We start from the raw sequence: 23,805 nt of genomic DNA on the forward strand, positions 1-23,805 counted from the left end.
ATAATTACATAAACATGTTTCTTTGTGTATATAAGTAATACCACATAATCAGCTTTGGGCATAATCTAACCTCATTTCTAGTAACTTTCTAAGAATATCCTGTTCCCATTGCAGCTCTCACTCGAGTTTTCAGTATATTGAGGCCCAATCTGTGGCAGTGAGTGGGCTTTCCTGCTTTTCTTTCATCCTCATGGGTGTGTTTATTTTTTAGGAGCGAGGAAATAACAACAATGTAATGAGCAACTATGAGGCCTACAAGCCCTCCACAGGAGCCATGGGAGATCGGCTGACAGCAATGAAAGCAGCTTTCCAGGTCTAAGATAACATTTAACTAAAAGTTTTCAATAGTAACTCTTAGAAAGTGCCAAAGCGGCCTAGTCTTGAGATGGTAGCTGGGTTTGTAGGTTTGGTGCTGGATTTAGAGTCTTCTCACTGCTTTCAGTTTTGATAAACTTGACCATAGCTTACCTAGAGATGCAGGTATAGAGACCAGAGAAACCCTTCTTGCTGGCCGTCGGCTTCAATCACACCCCAAGCCCGGGACGGTTGTACTACAGCAGGGTTGGTGTTCCCTCGCTGCCCCAATAGCCTAGTGTTGCCCACCTCCAAGGCTGTTATAATCTGGTTGAGCGGAATTGCCATTTTTAAGCCAAGTTTGATTCTGTACCTCTTGTGAACTGTGAGCCTATCTTCCTTCTACACTTACCCCTCCAATTAGCTAGCTGGCCTTCGTTTGCACCTTTTACCATCTCCAGACTTTCAGTTCGGTCCCAAGATTGATTCTTTGTCAATTAATAGAGGAGCAGAGAAACCATGGGATCGTGGGGCCATCTGGCTGCTTAAGGCCAGGCCAGCATGGTAGCACCGTGTGTGAACACACAAGTTTCTGTATACTTTATCATTGCCAAGCTTATACATTCAAGTTCCTTGAACTTACTGTTTTACCTATTCAGCTATTCTTGTTGTCTCTTTTAGTCTCAGTACAAGAGTCACTTTGTTGCGGCCAGCTTAAACAACCAGAAGGCTGGGAGTTCTGCTGCTGGGGCAAGTGGATGGACAAGTGCAGGGAGCTTGAATTCTGTTCCAACTAATTCAGCTCAGCAGGGCCATAACAGTCCTGACAGCCCCATTGCCAGTGCCACCAAGGGCATCCCAGGCTTTGGCAATACTGGGAACTTTAGCAGTGCCCCGGTGACCTATCCTACTGCTGGAGCCCAGGGAGTCAACAACACAGCTTCAGGGAGTAACAGCCGAGAAGGAATTGGGGGTGGCAATGGGAAGAGAGAGAGATATACTGAGACCCGGGTTGGCAGCCGTCATAGTCATGGAGAGAGTGGCAGTGGCAATCGGCATGGCGACAGCCCACGTCACGGAGATGGTGGTCGCCATGGAGACGGATACCGCTACCCAGAAGGCGGCGGCGGCGGCGGCGGTAGCCGGCATGCTGATGGTCATCGTCATGGGGAGAACAGGCATGGAGGAGGTGGAGGCCGACACGGAGAGAGCCGAGGTGCAAATGATGGTCGGAATGGTGAAAGCAGGAAAGAAGGTTGTAACCGTGAGAGCAGAATGGACCCAAAGGTGGACAGCAAGATGGACAAGGTGGACAGCAAGACAGATAAGACAGCTGATGGTTTTGCCGTTCCTGAGCCTCCCAAGCGCAAGAAAAGTCGATGGGACAGTTAGATGGTATGTGCTGAAGTGTGAAATTGTCTTTAAATTTGAGAAAGATTTTTTTTGATAACTAGGTGTCTCAGGGCTGGGTTGGGGCCCAAGGTGTTAAGGACCCCCTGCCCTTAGTGGATAGCTGGAGCTTGGAGACATTACCCCTTCATCAGAATCCTTTTTTTTGGATGCTTTCTCGGGGAAGCTGCTTCAGTCCTGGGAAGCAGTGAGCTCGAAACTTCTTTTGGCTCTGGGTGAGTTGTCATGAGGGTCAGATGAGAATACCTTGGAAGGGCCTTATAGGGTGCAAAACTCACTCTAGCTTTGTATTATATGTAGTGTATATTTTTTACTAAAATGTCACCTTATATAAACATCTACAAGTAAAATTCTTTTTCTTAGTTATGTGGCCAGGCAGTCCTTTTAGGAGTTGGCTTCTGCAAACCCAATCCGTTACAGTGTTAGGGATATTTGGGAAGCACTTTGGAGCTTCCAGACATTTGTAGGAAAAGGAGGTGTCTGATTTCAAGTGGGAGTTGAAGCTCAGGTTCCCCAGCCAGGTTTGTATCCAGCCCCGAGACCGGAAGCAGCAGCCTGCCTGACCCAGAGCGGCTACCATGGAAGGGGAAAAGATGATCCTAAAAACAGGATTGCTCCAGGTCTGAAGTGTTGCTAAATTTAAAAAACAAAAACCCAACAGCTTTTAACTGTCTTCTCCAGTTTCATTGTATTTTTTTTAACTTGCCACATGGTAGAAAAATCTTTTGCTGAAATGATTTTTTTTCCCAATCTTGTTTATAAAAGAAATATACGTACTTTGAATTTTGTGACTTTGTGAAGTTTTCTTTAAGATGTGCATTCCTTTCTGCTTGCTCTAGTAAATGTTTTACTACTGGGACCTGTGGATTGTTTGTCATTTCTACTTCCTGAGTCAGTAAACTACGATTGAGAACAGTGCAGCACGAGTTACCACTTAATGGGAACTAAACTGTCAGACATCAACCACCATGGTTTTATTCAGATAATGGAAGAGGATGGGGGAAGACTTGAGAGGCCCACTTGCCCAGGAATGGACTAAAAGCCACCCCAACACAACTTCCCCGTGATTTAAAACAGGTATGACTTCATCTAGTCCCCACATTCTTCGTGGAAGGTTGTGGGGTCTTTTATAGCACTAACAGGACACTCCAGCAGAGCATTAACAAACCTTCCTTCAGGCAGAGGATGCCCTCCTCTGCACTCGGTACCACCATGAGTTCTAGGTACCCCTCCTCTCTCTTCACATGACTGCCATGCAGGCGAAGGTAGGGCGGGAATGCGCAGCCGCAGCGAATTGTCCCTCCCAGTCCATACGCTGCCTTCTCAGAGGCTCTGCCGACTGCTCACTTCCGTTTGTTTTTTTTCTTCTGCTCCTTCCGTTGCTGTGCTCTTTGGTCCTTCTTCATTCTTGAGTCCACCACCTTGAAATGACCTCTGACTCCAGCTGGCCGGCGCACTTTGCGGCCTACACCTTTTTTGGCTACGACGTAGGTGACTTGGCGTTTCTCCTTGCCAAGCCCAGCCTTCTTATAGAGGCTGTATAAATGGAAAAACAGGTTAGAGGCTTTCTGCCACTTTTTTTAACCCCAGTGTACCTGTGGGTGACCTCCTCCCCATTACCTTCGAAGCTGTGCCACTTTCTCTCGTTCTGATATGTCCACTGTATTTACCACAGCTTCTGCCTTCTTCTTGGTTTGCTCCAGCTTCTTCAGCATCTGTATGAGGACCTCAGTCAGGTTGGCCTCCCCACGCCTGCCCCACCCACCCATCTCAAGCAGCCCCACTACTTACCCTCCGCTTCTTTCTGGCTTTAGCCTCAGCCACTTTCTTGATGGGCCGCGCATTGATTTCCCGCCAGCGTTTCCGGTAATGCTCCACTTCCTTCTTGTCAATAGGCAACTGTCGTATCCTGTGCTGCTTTTCCTCCTGCACAAACCACTCTGGAAGCTCCCCCTCATCCTCATTAAATGTATACCTAGGCAGAGAGGACAGCAGCCCAATGACCACTCCAGTCTTTCTAGAGAAGAAACCACCACTTACCCACCCCACCCTGGGCCACTTCTCAGGATTTTCTGACCCCCTTACCGGTTGAAGGAATTATCTATGAGGTCTCTCTTGGCCTTTTTGGAAGAGGCAATAATAGCACCTAAAGCAAGGCCTTCAGGATCCAGTATCCGATGTTTAACTAGAGAGGAGTCAAGTCCACGCTCAATTCCCACACTGGGATTTCCACTGTCCCCTCCCATTCCACTGGGTGCAGACCCACTCTCACCTGGGTCCTCAATAGGCACTATTTCAAACCCGTCGTCATCTGACTTTGGCCCACGGCTTCTCTTCTTACCGCGGTGTGGTTCCCAACTGGAAGAGGGAAGGACCGTGCGTGAATGCCCCACTCATTCCCCACACCACTCAGACCCACTCCTCCTCACTGTGACCCTGGTTCCTACTTAAAACTGCTTGGGGAACTTCTGGAAATCCGGCCACCCAGGCTGTACTGCAGGCCACTTAAATGAGAACCATCAGTATTTTTAAAGCTCTTGATCTACAGCCGAGGTTGAACACCCCAACTTACAGAAATGGTTATAACCGCTGCTTCCGCTTCATCCCGTCTCCCATCAGCTGCAATCGCTCACCTCTCTCCATCCTCACTGCTGCTATCACTGTCTGAGCTGTCATCTCTTTCTTGCCCCCCAGGGCTGGTGGCTCCCTCTGTCTCCAATGGAGCCTCTTCCTCCTTAGGGGCCTCCTCCTGGCACTGGGGAGGTTTTCTCTCTGTCTTCACACTGGAAGGTGGTGAAGGTGTTGGTGGTGACGGCTGCGGCTGCCCCTTCCGCCGGCTCTCGTACAACAGCTGGGCCTGACTGATCTCCAGGGCCTCGTCAGCATCATCCTCAATTCCCCGGAAGCCATCCTGTGATGGGGGAGTCATCAGCCACCCTTTTCCTGGGAATGCCAATTCCCTGTCTGTCTTGGCCCCCAGCCTCCTCTGACCTTTGAGAACCACAAATTGGCTTGTTCTTCCTGCAGGACCGCCTTTTCCTCCAGTCGTACCAGCAGTGGATTCTCTTCTTCCTCCTCCTCTTTATCATCTGCTTCTGCAAATCGTACACTGTAGATCCAAGCAAAGTGCGTGGAGCGTCAGTGCCCTGGAGAACTTGCTTGCCACCAACTCTGCTTCAGCACTCGAGCTGCAGGGTCGGCCCTCTATCCTGCACACCCCAGCCCCCACCTTACCGCTTTGGGTCCTTTAGACTCTGAGGTCCTCCGACTCCTGCCAGCTCCTCTGGATCCAGGTCACTATCCAGAGATGCGTCATCGTCATCCTCAACATCTGATATGTAGATGTCGTCTCTTGGCAGGTCAGACGTAAACGTGTCTGCAGCACTCATATCCCCTTGTGTTACCTCCTCTAACAACTAAAGTTTGACAAACAGATCAGGGGTACTTAGAGGAACATACTGCTTTTTTTTCTGTGTCCATTAAACTATTCTCAGCAACATTAGGAAATACACCGTGGCAAATACGTTATCCCCTTTTACAGACAGGGAAGTGATGGGCTGTGTTAAAACATCCCATTCTAGGCTAGGTCACTGTCAGCTGTCTCGTCGTCAATGGTAGCAGAAATAGGTTTATAGAAAAGTATCCTATAGTCGATACAGCATCAACTCATAATGTTCTAAAACGCTGGTTTTTCTTAGAAGGCACCTCATCACCTTCTGCTACAGGTCTGATTTGTTCCCACTGAATTAAAGGCTCAGGCAGCATCTTATTTTTTTATTCCTCCCCCAAACCCTAGTAAGCAGATAGGTTCTATTCTCTTTTACAGATAAGGGAACCGAGGCAAAGAATGGCTAACTAGTAATCTGCTCCAGGACCCCTATGCTCTGCTGCTGCTGTACATCAAAGATGACCTGGTTTTCCAAAAGCTCACTTTGCTTGTGACACTGCTTTTGTAAGGAAAAGCAGTCTCCAGTATTCAGCAGAAAGCAGCATCCCGTGGCCAAGTGCACGAAGCTGCTAACCTGGTCTCACTGTACTGGAGGACGTTGTTCCCCTCGCAGAAACCCTCCATCACACGTGCTGGTCACCCAGAGCCCCTGGCTGCATCGACTAACTTAGCTTCTTGCAAAGGCTGCCTCTTGGTTCTTATATTCTTACATATTATATCTCATATGCATACATGTATATAACATTCTTAGGTTCTAGTTCTGTAAGGATAAACCTGTGTCACACTCATAAATCTTCCTAATTTCATCATGTGTTGTATAATCCTCCAAAGGTGTGGCCTTGGAGACACAAGGCTCTTGTTTCTTTCCCAGTCTCCCCTCTCCAAGTCATATATTTATGGGTGAAGACAGCAACCATGAGACATGATCATGCAACACACTTAAGAAAACAGACATCCAATCCCTGTCCCCCCTTCAAATACCCAAACAGATCTGTCTCATCTATGCCAGCCCTGCCTCACCTGGTGACCCCGGATGGTACGCAAGGAGAACATGCCAGTCTCCCCCTCATCTGCGATGGAAACCCCGGGAAGATCCATCTTCAGCTCCACACGCTCCCGCTGCTTTCTCTGCTCACGCAGCAGTTTCTTTTTCTTCCTGAGGGGTGTGAGGAATTACACCTGCCCAGCTCTGAAGATTCCCCATCCATGCCTTCATTCTCTTTCCCCCCTCTCCATATACGTAGCTCTGCGGGGATTTCCCCAAGCTCCTCCCCAGCTGCCCTCACCTCTTTAATTCTGCCACCTCCTGGGCCTTCATCTCTGCCAGGGTCCTGTTCAGCTCTTCCTCTTCTTCCTCCTCCTTGGAGGGCTGCCTCACGGCCCCAGCTGTTGACTCCTCACCTTCTTCCTCTTCCTCTCCCGAGCTGAGGCTGACACAACAATCCCAGGGCTTTGGTTATTTTCCCAGGCACTTCTCTCTAACACCCTTACCCTGCGTTAGTCCCCTCCTCACCTGATGTCCAGTGCCTTTGCTTGCTCTTTCAGCCTCTTGGCCACAAACCGCCGAAGCTTCGTCCTCCAGTTCAGCAGGGACCTGCCCAGAAATACCATTACTGACCTTACTGTCTCCCTTTGTGTTTCTGCCCCTCCTGTTTTAGGCCTACACCCCAAATTTCATGTTTGAGTCATGTAAGCCCTAGGCTCAGGACCCCACCCCAAACCTCTAGCCCAGCACACAGCATCCTATTCCCAGAGATCCAATGTCATGGCCTTCACAGGCCTTTCCCTGCCTTTGGGGCTCCTGGCACCTACACCCACCCCCACCCCACTGCATACCTAAGCTCCTTGCGCCCCAGCACTTTGATATCCTGACAGCACACCCGTATGTCCTCAGTGGTAGCTGGATGATGTGCCAATTCTTCATCATCTAGCGAGATCTGTTTGGGAGGAGCAGTAAAAGTCAAAGGAAATTTTTAGGCCATGTCTCAGGGGTTCCCTTATACCTCAAGTCTGGGGACTCACTTCACTGGCTTTGGAGAGGAAATCAACAGGGTTGGCAGCTCGGAGGAAGTCAGTGACTGAGGTACGGTGATAGAGAGTGAGGTCACCCTCAGCATAGCCTTCAGCCTTAGGGAGGGAAATAAAGAAGGTTGAGCAGTCCCTTCTGGGGTGTCTGTCAGGACCCTCCAGACCCAATCTCCCGAGTTCTAGGAACTGAGGGTGGCCACATTCCCCAAATGCACCTTTGGTTTCTTCTTAGTCACCAACTCAGTGACAGTCTTGGCCTGGACTTCAACCTCCTTGAAGGCAAATTTGGGGTCAAAGAATTTATTGTCAACCTTGTCAGGAGCCAGGAATCCTAAGATGATAAGATACATCAGAAAGTGTGCTTTGGGAGTTGGGAAACTGAGTCAAGAGAGAAAGAAGTGATGCTCACCCTGGCAGACTACAAAGATCTCTGCAGACTCGTGGCGAGAGGCTTGGGGCTTAGTGGCCTGGACACGGCGGAACAGCTGCTGGAAGATCCATAGTAGGGGCTGATAGTCACGGGAACGGAAAACCTTTGTGATGAAGCAGCCACCTCGGGCCAGAAAATCACAAGCCAAACGAAGAGCCATCAGTGTCAAATGGGCTGTGGGAGAGAAATGGTTAGCTGAAGACCTCTGCAGCCTGAGAGGACATGCCCACCTCTACCCTCACCTCCATGCCCGACTCCTGGCACCTTGTGAGTAAGCATCATGGACCCAGCTAGCCCCGACGTTGGGGGCCCCATCATTGAGCACAACATCAACTTTCCAGGTCTTCAGCTCCTTCCTTAAAGCCTATAGAGAGGGAAAGAGATTATGGCAATAGAAACACAGGAATGGCTACAAATGGAGTCCCCGATTCAGCCATTTGTCCACCCCGTCATTTGTTGAGTGCCCACCATGGGCCAAATAGTGCACCAAGTACAAGGGATATGATGACAAAAATGATATGTCTACGTCTTCATGGAGCTTATGGTCTACTAGTAAGTCCACTGGAAAGGATTTCATTAAAATCTCTGCACTTCTTCTAATTTCAAATACCTCGTTCCTGACCAAATAAAAGGTAGAACAGACATGAGGCATATCCCGGCTTACAGACATCATTCAGGCACTGCTCAAACCATGGTAAACAGGAAAAATCTTGCCTTCAGAAGATTTGGGTGGGAAGTGGCACAGAACTGGATGTTTACATATAAAGGGGACAGGAAGAAAGAGATTTCCCCCACCTGCCTACAGTGTTCTGTCGTGATATCCTCCTGGAGTGTCACCACATTGGGAAGAGGCTTGATAGGAACCAGGTCCACCCCTGAAAGAAATCAGGTCCAAGTATTCCAAAATGTTGCCTCAAGCAGGGAGAAAGGAAATGTAGAACACAATACCTCATACTCCCACCCCTAAAACACCTGGGAGAGCCACCTGTCACTCACCCACAATAAGGCTGGACACAGGCATAAACTTGGCAGCCACCTGCAACCTATAAAACACGAATAAAGATTAAAATACCTAGGACTGTCCCTCTACCTGTGGCAATGTGATCTGTCACCCCCAGTGTTAGGAGCCGGGCCAAGCGCAGTGGCCAGAGCATGTCCTATGTACACTTCCAAACTTTTTCTCTGCAGTGTATGTTCTGAGGAGTAGAGAAATCGAGGCTGGTATTATTGTTATTACTCCCTCCCCCAATGCAACTTTCAGTCACCCGAGGCTGGAACCTAGAAAGCTGGCTGTCAGAGGTGACAGGTGCTGGTTGTTACGCACCATCCTCCTGGCGCAGCACACAGATCCAGCAAGGCTCTGGCTTTTTGCAAGAACTGAAAGCGGCGATTCAGCTGAATCAGCTTGAAGGCAGAGCGGGAACGATAACCTGGGGGCGACAAAATACAAGTCCGCGGAGTGCTTTCCCAGCGGGATTTCTGCAGACTCACCACCCACCACCCTTTCTGCGGAAGAGAAACTCATGTTTGGAAAGGGGGACGAACTCAACAAGGTCGCTCGTTCGCTAGCTCGCGGAAGGCGCGAACCCAGACTCACCAGTTTCCTTTGCCAAGTGATAGAACTTGTCCCGCCGGCTCTTCCCGACTTTACCCTTCTTGCCCATGGTGGAACGGGGGAGTGTCACTCAACCTAGGGAGAAAGGAGAATTGGAACGTCTCTTCCCTAAGCACTAGATTCCGGTGTCCGTTCCCCACTTACCGAGGCAATCACACTCTGCCCTGTAGCTAACCACACCACTCAACACCAGCCAACGCCGCTTCCACCACTCTTGGACGGCACATGGAGGCACCAAACGTACTTCCGCTTCCGCTTGCGCCGGGGCCCCGTTTTCCGCCATTTGGGGTGTGGCCACACACACACTAAAAAAAGCTATCTATATATTCTGTCGCCGGCTTTTATAAGTTGGAAGGTGGGACCAAGGGAGCATATTACTTGGATTAAAACAGAGTTTCTAGAGAGCAACTCTTAGGAGTTCTGTGCTCTCGTCAGCCCCTTCGAAAGCTCCCGACCTCGCGTAGACCCCTCCTATCATGGCCCCTGTTATTTGTTAGCGTCTCTCGCACACCCCGCCCATTGACCCGGAACTCTTCTCTGCCGCGGTCTTCGGCCTCCAAGGCCCTGCTTCTGCGCCTGCGCGCCAAGGCGGCCGAATGCCGGCGTTCTCCGCGACAGGGGAAAGATGGCGCTTGACGGGCCAGAGCAGGTATGGCGGCGGCGGCGGCCGGGCGGGCACCGGGGCTGGATGCGGAGCAGGCGTGATCCGAGGTGGGCCGCCGGCCGGGGAAAGAGGGTCGGGTGGGTCGGGGTTGGATGGACCAGTCTAGATTGGGTCCTGCTTGGGACCGGATCTGCTGTGTCAGCGCCGCCCGGCGGGTCGGGGCAGGGCCAAGAGAGGATGACACAGTGAAAGCGGAGTGAGGAGCAATGGGAGCGGGAACGGGTCCATCAGCGAGTCGTAGGGGACGGGGCACCCGTCCTTCCTACTGGCTCCGCCTCTAGTAATAACACCTCGGGTCTGTTATGCGCTTAACTCGGTACAAAGCGCTTCTGTGTATATCGTCTCTTGATCCTCCTGCAAGTCTCATGAAGTAGGCGGCATTCTCAGTCTGCTTTTAGTTTAGTCATGAGGAAGTGAAGGGTTCTGAACAATTGGAGTGAGGGTTTGGAACCCAGATCTTAAACCTCCAAGGTCCAAACTGGAGGTGGTTTTATTCTTTGGAGGGCTAGCCTGTTGTTTAATAATTACACTGTGTCTTCAGATGGAGCTGGAAGAGGGGAAGGCAGGAAGTGGACTCCGCCAATATTATCTGTCCAAGATTGAAGAACTGCAGGTAAGGACGGACTCCAGAAGTCCAGAGAGAACTAGAAGCGGGGATGAAGAATTGATGGAGATTTTTACAAATCCATATAATTCCACTGGGAGGCGCAGTGGAAGAAGTAATAGTTTGTTACCCCTTCAAGAGTCAAGCAGAAAAGGTACCCCTAGCCAAGGGCCATTTCTTTTGGAAGAAGCCTGATTGAGAGGGTATCCAATAAAAGGGAAGATAGGGGCTCAGATGAGATTTATCAGAGAGGGGTTGGGACAGAGTGAGAGTGTAACAGAAGACAGAATTGAGGAGTCTGGACAACGCTGACTGATTTCATGGGACTGAATGAAAAGGAATTGGGTGACCCACTGCTCCCTGAAGAGGGAACGGGGACCATAGAAGTAAGGAAAATGATATAAATTGGATGGAGGAATGCCACAGGGAATATTTTTGAATTCCAGGTACATTTATAGGTATTATAGTTGATTTATCATTTTTGAAATTTATTTACATGTGATTTCATTTGTTTCTCACAACAGTCCTAAAAAGAAGCAAGGTGGGTGATGCTATGCCCACTTGCAGTTTGTTAACAGAACTAGACCTTTTAAATGGCTTTCCTTAGCTTTCTCTAGCTGTTTATTGGCAGCAGGAGGACTAGAACTTAGGCTTCTGACTCAAGAGATCTTCCCACTCTAGCATGTTGATATGTTGTCCTGCAAGAAATTGACTACATGAGCCAGGTGTAACTTTTTTCCAATAGGGTTTGTTATTCCTGGACCAGTGTTAGACAAGCAGCATTTTTTGATGGCTGCCCTAGGCTCCAGAGGGTCTCTTGGAGGGCAGGCCAGGGTCGTTAGAATCATATGGGAGAATCTGAAACAACATGCAGGTGCCCTGTGCTCTTTCCTCACTCAGCTCATACCAGCCTCTGAAGGTCTTGGCTAAGATCTTAACCTGTTTTCTGCCCTTTGTTTCTTGTCCTCCATAGCTGATTGTGAATGATAAGAGCCAAAATCTCCGGAGGCTGCAGGCACAAAGGAATGAGCTTAATGCAAAAGGTGAGGAGAGAAAGATGGGAAGGCTGCATGTGGGCAGTTGGTCTGAGGTCTGACTGTTCAAATCTCGCTGAACAGTCTTCACACTGGCGTTTTTTTCCCCCAGTCCAAGGTGATGCTTTGCACTGTTACAAAGTTCACGTGCAGAGCTCTCTCCCGAGCCCCATTGTAACCACCTTGAAGACATGAATTTTGACTTTTTGTGGCCTTCCCTTCAGAACTTCAAAATGGTGCTTAGTTCATGCATATTGAATTGAATGGTGGAGGAGGGGACACCAAAGAAGCTGAGTGACCACTATGTGTTTCCCATCTAGTTCGTCTGCTGCGGGAAGAGCTACAGCTGCTACAGGAGCAGGGCTCCTATGTAGGGGAAGTGGTCCGGGCCATGGATAAGAAGAAAGTGTTAGTTAAGGTAAAGGCAGCATGACCCCAGGGACCACCCGCTGCATTCCCAGACCTTTGTGTGTAGCCTTGTGAGGACGCTGTTCTGCCACGTTATTCTAGGACTTGTGGATCTCCCTGGGTGAGGTTGGTGACTTGGTGGCTATCAGGGAAGGGCTTCAGCACTTGTTTCTTTAGGTACATCCTGAGGGCAAGTTTGTCGTGGACGTGGACAAGAACATTGACATCAATGATGTGAGTACAGCAGGTGAGGTGGGGACCTTGGGGTCAGCTGTCCCCACACCAGATCCTGAAATGCTCTCCCCTCGCCCAGGTGACACCCAATTGCCGGGTGGCTCTAAGAAATGACAGCTACACTCTGCACAAGATCCTGCCCAACAAGGTGGACCCACTGGTGTCCCTGATGATGGTGGAGAAGGTGCCAGATTCCACTTACGAGATGATTGGCGGACTGGACAAGCAGATCAAAGAGATCAAAGAAGTCATCGAGCTGCCTGTTAAGCATCCTGAGCTCTTTGAAGCGCTGGGCATTGCGCAGCCTAAGGTGAGGAGCAGGGCTTCTGTGGGGGGACCACGCTGTTGTGTACACCACAGGCCAAACGGGTCCGGGAGGTGCAGGGGAGCTGAAGAGGGCCTGGGACAGAGGTGCTGCCGGGTGCTGAGGCCGTTGGGATACAAGCTGCAGAAGGGACCTTGGTGTTCATTGTCTGTATCCCTGAGCGTCTGGTGTGGTCTAGCAGAGCAAGCACTCAGTAAATGTTGGGGATGAAATGTGGGGTTGGCTTTCTGCCCTGAGTCCTGCTGTCTCTCTCCAGGGAGTGCTTCTATATGGACCCCCAGGTACTGGGAAGACACTGTTGGCCCGGGCTGTGGCTCATCATACAGACTGCACCTTTATTCGTGTCTCTGGCTCTGAATTGGTACAGAAATTCATTGGGGAAGGTAATTGTGGCTAGAAACATGCAAAGCAAGTGGAAGTGAGGGGGTGGAGGTTAGGGTAGGAAGCTCATCAGCTCCGTAACGCCAGCTTGCCCTCGACCCAGGGGCAAGAATGGTGAGGGAGCTGTTTGTCATGGCACGAGAACACGCTCCGTCTATCATCTTCATGGACGAAATTGACTCCATTGGCTCCTCACGGCTGGAGGGGGGTTCTGGAGGGGACAGTGAAGTGCAGCGCACAATGCTGGAGCTGCTCAACCAGCTGGATGGCTTTGAGGCCACCAAGAATATCAAGGTAAGGTGCTGTCGGCCATGGGATGAGCCAGGGAAGGCCCTGGGTGAAGTGAGGAGAGGCCTGAGGAAGGACTTAGCTGATGCCACACCCTTTCTGTACTCAGGTTATCATGGCTACTAATAGGATTGATATCCTAGACTCGGCTTTGCTTCGCCCAGGGCGCATCGACAGAAAAATTGAATTTCCACCCCCTAATGAGGAGGTTCGTGATGGGCAGTGCTGGGAGTGGCTCTGGCTGTGGGTAGGTGGTGGGGCTCACTCAGGTCTTTTCCTCTCCCATCTCTAGGCTCGGTTGGACATTTGAAGATCCATTCTCGAAAAATGAACCTGACCCGTGGGATCAACCTGAGAAAAATCGCTGAGCTCATGCCAGGGGCATCAGGGGCTGAAGTGAAGGTAATTGGAGAGCCCAAGGGAAAGGGGGCAGAGGTAGGAGGCTCTGGGTTCAAGGGCACAGCAACACCTCTGTCTTCCTTTCCCTGCTCAGGGTGTGTGTACCGAAGCTGGCATGTATGCCCTGCGGGACGGCGAGTCCACGTCACACAGGAGGACTTTGAGATGGCAGTAGCCAAGGTACAGGCTCCCATCTTTTCTGCCTTTGCTGAGGGTGGCTCTGGAGCAGGGGGACAGGGCCTGTGTTCACCCAGTTTGTAACTTAATGCTCTCTCTCTCTCCAGGTCATGCAGAAGGATAGTGAGAAAAACATGTCCATCAAGAAGCTATGGAAGTGAGGTGGATGTCCCTTCTGTGGATCCCTCCAATAAAGCTCTGCAGGACAAGCCCTGTAGGACTTCAGTCTGTTAATGAGCGGCTGCACTATTCAATGACCAGGTCTGGGTACCACCAATAAACAAAGATTTATTTGGAAATTTCCAAACCTGCCAGAACTGGCATTTGCCAAGCCCTAGGCCCACCCTTCTTACCAAGCTCCAAAGGGTAAGCAGAGTTCTGCCCACCTCCCCCTGCCCCCACCAAGCACGCACACCCGTACTTCGGGCCATGCCAGAGAACTTGAGCATCTCCTTCTAGGAGGCTCCACCACCCTGTGCCCAAGAGCTGGGTGGCAGCCCTCTGGCATCCCAGGAGATGATGGCGGCCGCCAGAGCCGCTTGCATAGATTGAGGAAAGAAAATAAGGAAGGAAGCACCAAATAGGGCTCCCTGAAAAACCCTAGCTTACCCCCTGTACAAAAAAGTGGCTCCCGCATAGAAAAACCTGCTCCCCAAATAGTGCAAATACCCAAAGGAAAGAAAAAATCCAGCAGCAAGGCTGGGCTGGTAGGAATGGCGAAGAACTTTGGTTTAGAAATGCTAGAAAGAATTTGAGCTGGGCCCCTCTTCCTCGCCCAGCTCCCCAGAGCCAGCTCAGACACTCAACCCAAGGGGGAAGTCTGTAAACAAGCAAAGCCAGGGGCCTTTGGTTCTGAAAAGTCTGGGTTACAATGTCAAAGCACGGCCTCCAGCAGTACTACTCGGGCCTGCCTGCAGGGGGCAGAGGAGGCCTCTGTTGTGAACCCAATTAAAGCCAATGCGTAAAGTAAGTAAGCCGGCTTTGAGGACCAAGCAACAAGGAATCCTATCACTATCTTTAAGAAACTAAAGCTGGGGAGCAGAGGGTGACAGGAGACACCCTTCACCCCATCCTTATCCTACGTGTCTGCGGCCCCAGATGGTGGTCCCTTCCAGGCTGAGGAGGGGATAGCTCCAGGGCTGGGAAGAAGGGTCCCTGAGCAGTTAGGTCAGGCGAATTCCGAGCACCTGTTCCAGTTCCTGCCTTCGCTGCTGTACCTGCAAAAGGGAGAGAGCGGCAGATCAGGCCTCTGCTGCTCACAACCACAAGAGGGCACACAGCAGAGCCTCACCTTGGCAAAGATGTGCCTCCCCACTGCTTCCTGGGCCCAGGGCTGGTGGTAGAAAGCAGCTCGTCTCTCCTCCTCAGGATTCCCAATCACATCAGTGATGATCTGCAAAGAGCCAGGAGGAAAGCCATAGCAAAATTCCCACCCCTGAGCCAATCTGCCCCTGGAACTGGAAGAATAACCAAGGGGGTAAAACCACCCAGAGCTTACTTAATCCAGATCAATCCCAGGAAAGGGACTCACCTTGAGGTCTCGGCGCTGGGAACGGAGCCATTCCTGGATGAAGTCCTGGGGGTCAGTGCTAAAGCTGAGCATGAAATCCCTCTGAGTCTTCAGCTGGTTGATGGACTCAATGGTCTCATGGATCTGGGGAAAAGGGTACATGTGTCAGACTGGCCCTCACCCCTCGGGGGTCTGTTCCAGGCCTAACCCCAAAGGACTTGGATACAAATCCCATCCCTGGGTGCTACATGCATGGAAATGTCCGACAGAGCCTGCCCACCTCCATCCTGGGCCCCAGAGGTAGGCTGGGGAGGCAGAGGGCCCACCTTAACATCAAGAGAGGCAATCTCCTGCTGATTGGTGGTGGAGGCCAGAAAATTGCTCATCTGGGCCTTGAGTGGGTCGTCCACCTCCACATCAATGTCATAACAGGCTGTCTTCTTCTGGTCGTTAGGGTCCACGCTACAGGCAGCACACGGGAGGGGAAGGGTGAGCACAGCTGTATCTATGCCACCCACCTGGGCCAAACCTCCATACACTTGGGGAGCAAGAAACCAAACCTGCGGCTTCTCCCTGGCTTCTGCAGCCAGAGGTCAATTGCTGTCAGAAAAGCATTCCTATCCCTACTCCTAGTCACCTGATGACATGGTTGATCACGATGGGGTCTGGATGCTGCAGCAACCCAGCCAGCTTCATGGGAATCTCTGAGAAACGGAGTCGGCCACAACTGAAGATCTGGAGAGGATACCAAAGATGCTTTTGAGGATACAGAAGGAAGTGGATCACCCCAGGGTCGCTGAGGAATGTGGCCCAGAACTAGCCCAGGGGGGCTCTAGCGCAGCAGGCAAGACCGGCTGTGAGACGAGGGGGGATGGCGTCCACTAACCTGGCGGAAGTAACGGTTGCAGTTGATGTACTCGCGCTCGTGCCCGTCCTGCAGCTGGTTGTGTTTGATGTAAAGCCATAGGGCCTGCATGATGGCAGCCCTCGTCTGTGTGTGCACTCCCAGCAGTCTCGCCAGTCGGGGGTCCAATTTGTACTGGGGAGGCTGAAGATGCACAGAAGGAAGTCAGAGGCGGGGTTCTTGTGAAAAGCGGAAGAATAGGGCAGGCACAGGAAGGGTTTACCATAGGAACCTGCCCCTGTCCCCCAGATGAATCCCTGTGACCCCAGACATGGCCCCAGAGCATTTGTCACCTGATGATCCAGCATGAGCAGGAGGGTGCACTTGACATTGAGATCTCCAGGCCGTTTCACCTGGAAGCCATCTGTCTCCTGGGTGGTGGGCATCCGGTGCCACTGGCAGGGAGGAGGGGAGCCAAGCTCATCACCAAGGGGGTGGGCATGAACATACACACCTGGCCCCCAAGGGGACCAAGGCCATTTCTCCGCCCACCTGGCATGTCAGTCTGTGCTCCCATGCCCCAGGTCCACTCTCACCTCCACCAGGTGGTTGTCAGGCCCGTACAGTTCCTTGTCCAGTTCAATGACAAGGCTCTTAAAGAATGAAGAGAACTTCCTCTTCTGTTTGCTAGGCTGGGGATAGAAGGGGGTGAGAGGGGAGTGCTGCTGAGTTCTCAAAGCTGAGCTACGCTATGCCCCCAAAAGAATACTGTTTCACCTGAAGTTCAGGGCACTGAGGATTCTTGGGCCCTGAAGGAAGCCGGGAAAAGGGAGAGAATGGAAGCAGAGGAAGGGCTCTTTGTGCGGCATCACCGCTAGCCAATAAAGGACTTGTGAATTAGAAAAGGGTACCCCTTCCTCAAGACACTGCCATCTTCAGGAAAACTGCTGTGATAACCACACAAGCTGTGCAGGGCGTGAGCACTGCCCTCTCCCTCAGGCAGGACTTCCCCACAAGTGCCAAGTGTCTGGGCCCAGTTTTCCACCCACACGGGCCACCTCCCCTCCAGATATCTCCTTCCCCAACTCACATCATCCAGCAGTTTTCCCTCCACTCGGAGTTCCCAGGAAGCCACCTTGTCCCCTGCTGGAGTTCCCCCAGCGGTCCCTGTGGTTCCTGCACTGTCACCTTCTGCCTTGCTGGGACTGAATGTGTTGGAAATATAGATCCGCAGCTTTCGTTTTTGCTGAAGAGAGAAAGACAACCAGCTGGAGGTGGACCAACATGTTGGGAAACAATTCTGCCCCATCTTCCTGCCTAAGCTCATTCAGCATCGATACTGAGCAGTGACTATGCGCCAGGCAGCGGGAATCAGGCGGAGGAAATCTCAGTCCTGGCCTTAAAGGAGCTCACCCTTTTAGGGAGGGACAGATGCACTACCGACAGTTCCAACACAGGGGGATCAGTGGTGTGACAGGGACATACCAGGTGCTACTGGGTAAATCAGAAGCCTCCGGCTCATTGTAAATAAAACTCAAACACCCATCAGGGCCCCCAAATATCCTCATCTCCTGGAAAGTCTTCACCATTCGGGGGGCTGTTCTAGATGATTAAGTTTTGAAAAGAGTAAAAAAGAAAAAGCTCCTCTAGGGACGGGGAAGGAGACAGGAACTACCCTCATCTACCCTCTAGCCTTGCCTTGCAAACTTCTGACCACAGTCGACACGATTTACATTTTATATCATGACCCAGGATCCACACACATCTATATGAATATCTGAAACAAAAATGTGATGAAATAGCACCTTTACTACTGTGGTAAGTACCTGACTGAAGAGTTACTATGATTTCTACTATTTCATCTTTCCTTAAAAACACGATGGCCTACCACATTAAACAGTTCTTGCTCCACGAATGGGCTGCACCCTGCAGTGTGGAAACTCCTGCTCTAGCCCACTGCACACACTCACTGGGCCCCTGGAAAACCAGGCCAGGGAGTGGCCAGGGCTGTACACACCGTCAGAGGCTTTTTGATGGCCTCCTGGATCTCCATCCGCTTGCGAGCAATGGCTGATCCAGCTGATCCACTTCCGCTCAAAAGCCAAGAGATCCATGTACGCCTGAGACTCTGGGACAAGCTCCCGAATCTGCAGAAAGAAAGTGAGAAGGATTCATCAGCTTGTTTCAGCTGCAGCTTTGGTTCCTTCCTCCCCCATCGCGTGGCTGGGGGAGACTGACTCCACCCACAGCCAGCCCCCTCCCAACATACTCACTCGCTGAGGTAGAACCTTATCTGCCATCTTCCTCCTTTTTAACCTGGGGAGGACAGAAACCCGTTTAAGAGGTCAATGGTCCAAAGGGCCTCCCCCCACCCATCCCTCCAGTCCCCAGAACCCACTCCCAGGAGAACCAGGAATCTTCCTCAGTCATTGGAGCTCTTAGGACAGAAGGAAGCCCTCTTTTACCACTATAGCCGTGCTATAGGTAGTATGGGAGAAACAGGACAGTCTTACCCCCGGCGTTGGGTGGGCATGGGGGCTGGGCCTGAGGCACAAGCAGGCGTTTTCGGAATGGGTCCATCATGGTGGGTGGCATGCCAGGTCGAAGTGGAGCAGCTGTGCCAAATGGGGAGCCCGCAGGGGGTCCCACCTGCAAGCCTGCCATGGGCATCCGACTCCCTGGTGACATGCCAGGCCGCTGAGGGAAGTGAGCCAATGGAGGTGCATAGGTCAGTGGCAGGGCCCTATGGGGCCCATAGCCTACTCCCTCCATCCCTCTCCTTGGCCAGGTCTAGCCCTGAGCCGCACACCACAGAGGCAAGGCCGGCTGGAGTGCCAGGAACAAAGGGGAGCAGGCGCCTGAGAGCAGAGTGTAAACCACACCTGCCCCGCCCCCTTCAACTGCCCTGGCAGCCGTGCCAGCGAATGAGGCCTGCAGAGCCGAGGGCGTGGGAGGAGAATCCTGCCTGCAGAGGCAAGAGCCTAGGGGAGGTTTCCAGGGCCCACTGCCCCTTCCAGCCCCAGCAGGCTATCCCCCTGCTTCCTGGGGCCAGTCAGCTTTGAGGCACTCTTGAGGTCCTCAGATGACCCCACCAAGCATGCCCATCCTTCTTCTTCCCCCCACTTGAGGGAGAAGCACAGCATTGGGAGGCCCAGGGGCAGTGTCAGCCAGGCAGCGGCATATAGTGTGATGAGCAGGCTGACCAGGCAGAGCCCTAACACCCAACCCCTGCTGCCAGCCTGGTGGTGTGACTGAGGGGGGAAAGGCAGTACAATGGGCTGGCAAGCCCATCAGGCAACGGCACCCCAGGTGAGCAAGCTGCAACAGGATGGCTTGGAGCATGTCCCAGTTGGTGGGAGTGGCCACAGGCAGAGTACAGAGACCATCTGGTCACCATATGGCCCCTAGTCACAAGCCAGAACTGGACCCTTCTCTCACCTCCCTACTGCCCAGCCCCCGACCCCTATGCCAGGAGATCCCAAAAGGGAAGCTGTGGCTCTTGAGTGGCTTATTGGGAGAGAGAGCAGCTGGCACCTGGACTCTGACCGTGGTCCATGCACCACCACCTGGCTCAACGCAGCCCTCGCAACCCCAAGCTGGAGAATGGCGATAAGATTATCATGGGATGCAAGGATCAGAGCCATAGGGTCAGCAGAGGGATCGGGGTGACAGAAGTGGCTTCTTTAGAAGCCTGCAGAAGGATTTCCCACAGATGTCCAGCTCCCCAACATTTCTGTGGAGCCCATCTGTGAGTAACCCGCCGCCCCCCTTCCCCCATGTCTGCTGTCTGCAAGGCCTGTTTGGCAGCTCTGCCTCGCACACACTGTCCCTGGCAGCTTCACAGGGCTGGCCCCAGGGCCCAGATTATGCAACCAGCACAACCAGCCAACCAAGCCAGGCTGGGTGGGGACTCACACCAAATCAAAGGACCCCTGCCCCAGCATCACGGACATCAGATTCTTCCACCACCGCTTCATCGAGAATGAAAGCCATGTTCTCGCCAGAAGGTCAGATTCTTGACCAGATGCAGAGATGGAGAGAACCATGACAAAGAGACGTGGGGAAGGGGAAAGGAAGAGTAGGGTGGGAAGGACGCATTTGGGAGAATGAAGAGTTAAACGTGGGGGGACTCTGGGACCTCAAGAGTCCGCCACAAGTCTGTCCTCATCAGGGAGAGATTCCTCTGTGCTGCTGAAAGGCAAAAGACACACTGTTTCTCTGCCTTAATGAGCCATGGCCAGAGATGACAGGGAAAAAAATCAGTGTGGCCACAGCTGGAAGCCCAGCCTCCAGACATCCTAGACATGAGCTTTTCCCACCCAGCGCCTGGTCCAAAGGGGAGGAACCACTGAAGCAGTGAATCCTGCAGAATGTGAGCTAGGGCTCTGTGGTCCCTAAGAGGCAACGCACTAGGGCGTTCACAACACCACGGTACCACCCCCCGACCTAGGCAGGTGCTCCCGTAACAGGAAGTCCCAAGACCAGGCAGCACAGGCAGGCCTGGAACAGGCCCCTCCCAGACATCTGCTCCAGACTTCCCAGGCGCAGAGCCCCAGCTACCCAGGGCCCCAGGCTTCCTCCACGAGGGGGAAGGGGCCCAAGGGAAAGCTGCTTACAGCTCATGAAGTCCCAGCTTGGCCTTGCCAAGCTCCACACCTGGGCCATGAAACACCAGTAACTCTTCCTCTTCCAAACAACAACCCAGGGGTTAAAAAAAGAAAAAAGAACTCAGCCCAGAACGTTCACACTCCGTAACTCCCCACCTGTGGCAGGGCCTGGCCCACCTGGCTCAGTGCCCTGAACCCTAGAAGCATGCAGCGACCTCCTTCCCCTTTAGCCTAGCACCAGCCCACACCCTAAGCTTTACTCTACTGCCCCCCACCCCAGCACCCAGGACAACAGGGGCAGGAAGCTGGGCCTGATGCTGCTGCCTCCAGAGGGCACACCCTGCCCTGCCTCTAAGCCGGTGGCCCTGGTGCTCCTGGCGGCTGGGCTGTGGGCCTAGAAAAAGAACATACCCCTTCATAAGTAGAAAATATTTTGAACACTTTGGAGTGAACCCAGCAGTGTGTGTGTGTGTGTGTGTGTGTGTGTGTAGGCAAGTGGATCATCACTTTTCTTTCAACAGGCTCCCCTAATTTGCCCAAGTTGGGCCCTAAAATCCTTGCTTTTCCAGCTCACTTCATGCACCCTAACAGACAGGAACCCCTTTGCTCCTCAGATCCCAAGTCCCTTCTCCTTAAGTCACACAACTGGACTTGGAAAGAGGCCAAACAGGATCCTCTTCAAACTCAGGCAAAAGAAACTGAGTCCTCCTCCCCCCATGTACTTCCACTTCCTCTCCCTGGAAGAGGAGGAGGTGGAGGCCATGAGACCCTGGTGGATGGGAGGCCCAGGGAAGCAGAGGCTCAGTGCCTTCCTGTTCCTCACCTCTGTCCCCAGCCCCAGTAGCCCAGGGCTACCCAGCCAGCTGGCTCAGCCTTGCCACTAGCCCGAGGCCACTCCCTACAAGTTGCTGTGGAATCCACCCTCTCGGGCTTTCCCCACGGCCCACTTCCCAAGGGTCACAAGATGAGGAACCTGGAGAGACTCCTATCCATTCCTTAGATCCTTCCCAGGCCAGAGGCCCACAGGGAGGCTCCCAGGCCAGGTCTCAGCTAGCTGGCCCAGGGTTGGGAGGACTGATGCAGGCATCCCTCAATGATACCTGGGGCTCATGAATCCCCAATGGGGAGAGCAAGATGAGAAAGACAGGCCCCGCTAGAGTCACAACCCCGTCTAGCTCAGTCAATATCCAGACCCTTTGTTTTGTTTTATTTTGTTTTTTAGAGAGAGGAGAGAGAATGAGTTAATAAGAGGGAAAAATCACTGACCTCAGTTAAGAATCTCTTTAGAAAGTGAGGACCCAGGGCTCCTGGTGGGGATATGCATACCCGACTCTATGAGGATCTATTTCTGGGACCTCTACCTGGAGACATGAGGAGAGAACATAGGAAGCCCCAGCTTCCTTCCTTCCTTCCAATTTGCTAGAAGCCAGTGCCAAAGGCTGGGTACATGGGTTGGAATATGGTATTGTTAGAACCTAAAGGCTAAATAAAAGTAAAGAGGGAGCAGGAAAAAGGATGGGCACAATTCCCAAGCATTCTGGGGCAACCCGAAACAACGGACTGGGGGCCTGCGAAGCCCCACCAGCACAGTCAGGCTGAGTTCCTCACACAGGGACCCAGGCTCTGCCTCCCAGTGGCCTTTCAAGCTGCAACCTGAGAAGCTCCCTTCAAAGCCAAACCCCACAGGGGTCAGGACAGAACCCTTTGAAGCAACTCTCACAGGCTCCTCAGCCCAGAGCAGCAGTACTCAGTGGAGCCTCTCTGCTCATCCAGACTAATCAGCTCCTGGACACCTACACAAGGCAGAAAGCCAAAGAGAGAATCTGCCCAGAATGTGCCAGGCGGGCTGTTCTCCCTCAGGCCTGATCACCACTGTCTCTGGTCTAACCCAGAGTCATCCCGTGCAAGGACTCCTGGGCCTGACCCAGGAGCCGACTCTCCACTGCACATGCTGGAGTCCCCTGGTCCTATCCTAGGCCTCCCATGGCCCGTGGGAAGTAGGCCCTTCTTCCTCCCCACCAGCAGCTGGGAGCCATCTCAGACACGCTAGATCTCTGCCAGTTCCCAACTAGAAAAAACAGAGCACACTTGGAGTGGGACCAAGGCCAATGCAGGGTAACCCTGGTTTCTCGGTGAGGGCCCTTTTCCGAAACTTTCTCATCACTTCCCAGGACCCCCTACCCTAGAATCTACACTAGAGTTCTCAACCCACCCGCCCACAACTCACTAGTTCCCACAACTCCTCCATCTCTCAGGTACTTAGAATTCCTGTTCTAAGGAAGCCCCCAGACCCTTCCAACTGCTTTAAACCCTCCACCGAGTTGCTCTTACCCTCCCCGCGAAGTCCTCCACCACCACCTAGCCGATTCCGAGGGTCCCTGGCTTTTCCCTCTACATTGTCCCGTGTGCTCCACATGTAGGGCCCCTGTGCCCGCTGTCCAGGAGGCTGCCCTAGGACCCCCTCCGCCCCCTGCCAAAGGCGTGCTCGTGGTGCTGTCACCCCACTCGTCCTCCTCACCTGGTACGGCGCCGCGGGGCCCGCGGGGCCCATGGGGCGGAAGGCGGCGGCCCCGGGGCCCCCCACGCCTCCAGCCGGCCCTGGCCCCGGCCCCCTGAGAGCCTGTCCCGGCAGCATGCCGGGTCCCGCTGGCGGAAGCGGTCCTCCCAGAGCCGCGGCAACCGCGCCGCCGCCAGGGCTCAGCGGAGGCAGCGGGAACCCGCCAGCAACACGGCCCGACATCGCTCAGTCCCGTCCGGCAGTACAGCGATCCGGATTCCGGGCTCCGTGCCGAGTCCGTTCCGTGTTCCGGGCTCCGGGACTTTCCGATCTAAATTCCGGGTTCTGGGGTTTGTTGATCCGGGTTCCGGGATTTCCTAATCCAAGTTCGCGAGTTCCTCACAGACCAGGTTTGGGGCAGGGCCGATCCTGATTCCGGTCCTGCCCGGGAAATCCTGGATCCGGGATCTGTTACAGGTCTGTCTACCGCCCCCGGCCTCCGTAGGTTTGGCCGCCTGAGTCCAGTTAACCCAGAGGCGGCAACTAACTCCCTGCTCCGCCCAACCCAGCCCAGCACTATGCCCCGCCTATACCCAGCAGCCCAATGC

The 23,805-nt window shown here is 52.9% G+C and overlaps 4 protein-coding genes across 8 annotated transcripts in view; 2 read left to right on the forward strand and 2 right to left on the reverse strand.

The window, feature by feature from the left end:
• DDX42 (DEAD-box helicase 42) overlaps positions 1-2,563 on the forward strand; it is a 31,079-nt gene extending 28,516 nt beyond the window's left edge. For all 4 annotated transcript variants that reach the window (XM_033090507.1, XM_033090509.1, XM_033090508.1 and 1 more), the window contains 2 exons: positions 212-313; positions 976-2,563. In XM_033090507.1, the coding sequence (XP_032946398.1) occupies positions 212-313; positions 976-1,686 (813 nt within the window). In that variant the 3' untranslated portion in view covers positions 1,687-2,563. The remainder of the gene's footprint in view (positions 1-211; positions 314-975) is intronic.
• On the reverse strand, positions 1,973-9,725 carry FTSJ3 (FtsJ RNA 2'-O-methyltransferase 3). 2 transcript variants are annotated; one of them, XM_033090512.1, is made up of 21 exons: positions 9,604-9,725; positions 9,208-9,300; positions 8,935-9,040; positions 8,607-8,653; positions 8,406-8,485; positions 7,875-7,974; positions 7,590-7,784; positions 7,396-7,511; positions 7,175-7,279; positions 6,989-7,089; positions 6,666-6,746; positions 6,439-6,582; positions 6,173-6,308; positions 4,939-5,120; positions 4,696-4,813; positions 4,338-4,615; positions 3,977-4,062; positions 3,790-3,889; positions 3,496-3,679; positions 3,325-3,419; positions 1,973-3,240 (listed from the first exon to the last, which is right to left on the reverse strand). In XM_033090512.1, the coding sequence occupies exons 2-21, from the start codon at positions 9,272-9,274 to the stop codon at positions 3,048-3,050; spliced, it is 2,514 nt and encodes an 837-aa protein (XP_032946403.1). In that variant the 5' UTR covers positions 9,275-9,300; positions 9,604-9,725; the 3' UTR covers positions 1,973-3,047. The 2 variants fall into 2 exon arrangements, with proteins under 2 accessions (XP_032946403.1, XP_032946402.1); XM_033090511.1 differs by lacking the exon at positions 9,604-9,725 and adding an exon at positions 9,370-9,521.
• Positions 9,726-9,736: 11 nt separating this feature from the next.
• On the forward strand, positions 9,737-14,038 carry PSMC5 (proteasome 26S subunit, ATPase 5). The gene is given in 13 exon segments (XM_033090515.1): positions 9,737-9,874; positions 10,431-10,502; positions 11,467-11,536; positions 11,848-11,945; positions 12,113-12,169; positions 12,249-12,479; positions 12,751-12,877; positions 12,979-13,169; positions 13,273-13,375; positions 13,456-13,565; positions 13,657-13,690; positions 13,693-13,742; positions 13,847-14,038. Coding segments are annotated over 13 exon segments (1,221 nt in total). The 5' UTR covers positions 9,737-9,850; the 3' UTR covers positions 13,901-14,038.
• On the reverse strand, positions 14,008-23,752 carry SMARCD2 (SWI/SNF related, matrix associated, actin dependent regulator of chromatin, subfamily d, member 2). Its single transcript, XM_033090513.1, is given in 15 exon segments — positions 14,008-14,956; positions 15,031-15,132; positions 15,271-15,393; positions 15,576-15,711; positions 15,887-15,984; positions 16,136-16,297; positions 16,447-16,548; positions 16,690-16,785; positions 17,184-17,339; positions 18,111-18,173; positions 18,175-18,240; positions 18,367-18,409; positions 18,607-18,625; positions 18,628-18,790; positions 23,219-23,752. Coding segments are annotated over 15 exon segments (1,605 nt in total). The 5' UTR covers positions 23,441-23,752; the 3' UTR covers positions 14,008-14,902.
• Positions 23,753-23,805: the final 53 nt, after the last annotated feature.

Source organism: Rhinolophus ferrumequinum, chromosome 21 (genome assembly GCF_004115265.2).
Source record: "Rhinolophus ferrumequinum isolate MPI-CBG mRhiFer1 chromosome 21, mRhiFer1_v1.p, whole genome shotgun sequence".
Taxonomy (NCBI): Eukaryota; Metazoa; Chordata; class Mammalia; order Chiroptera; family Rhinolophidae; genus Rhinolophus; species Rhinolophus ferrumequinum.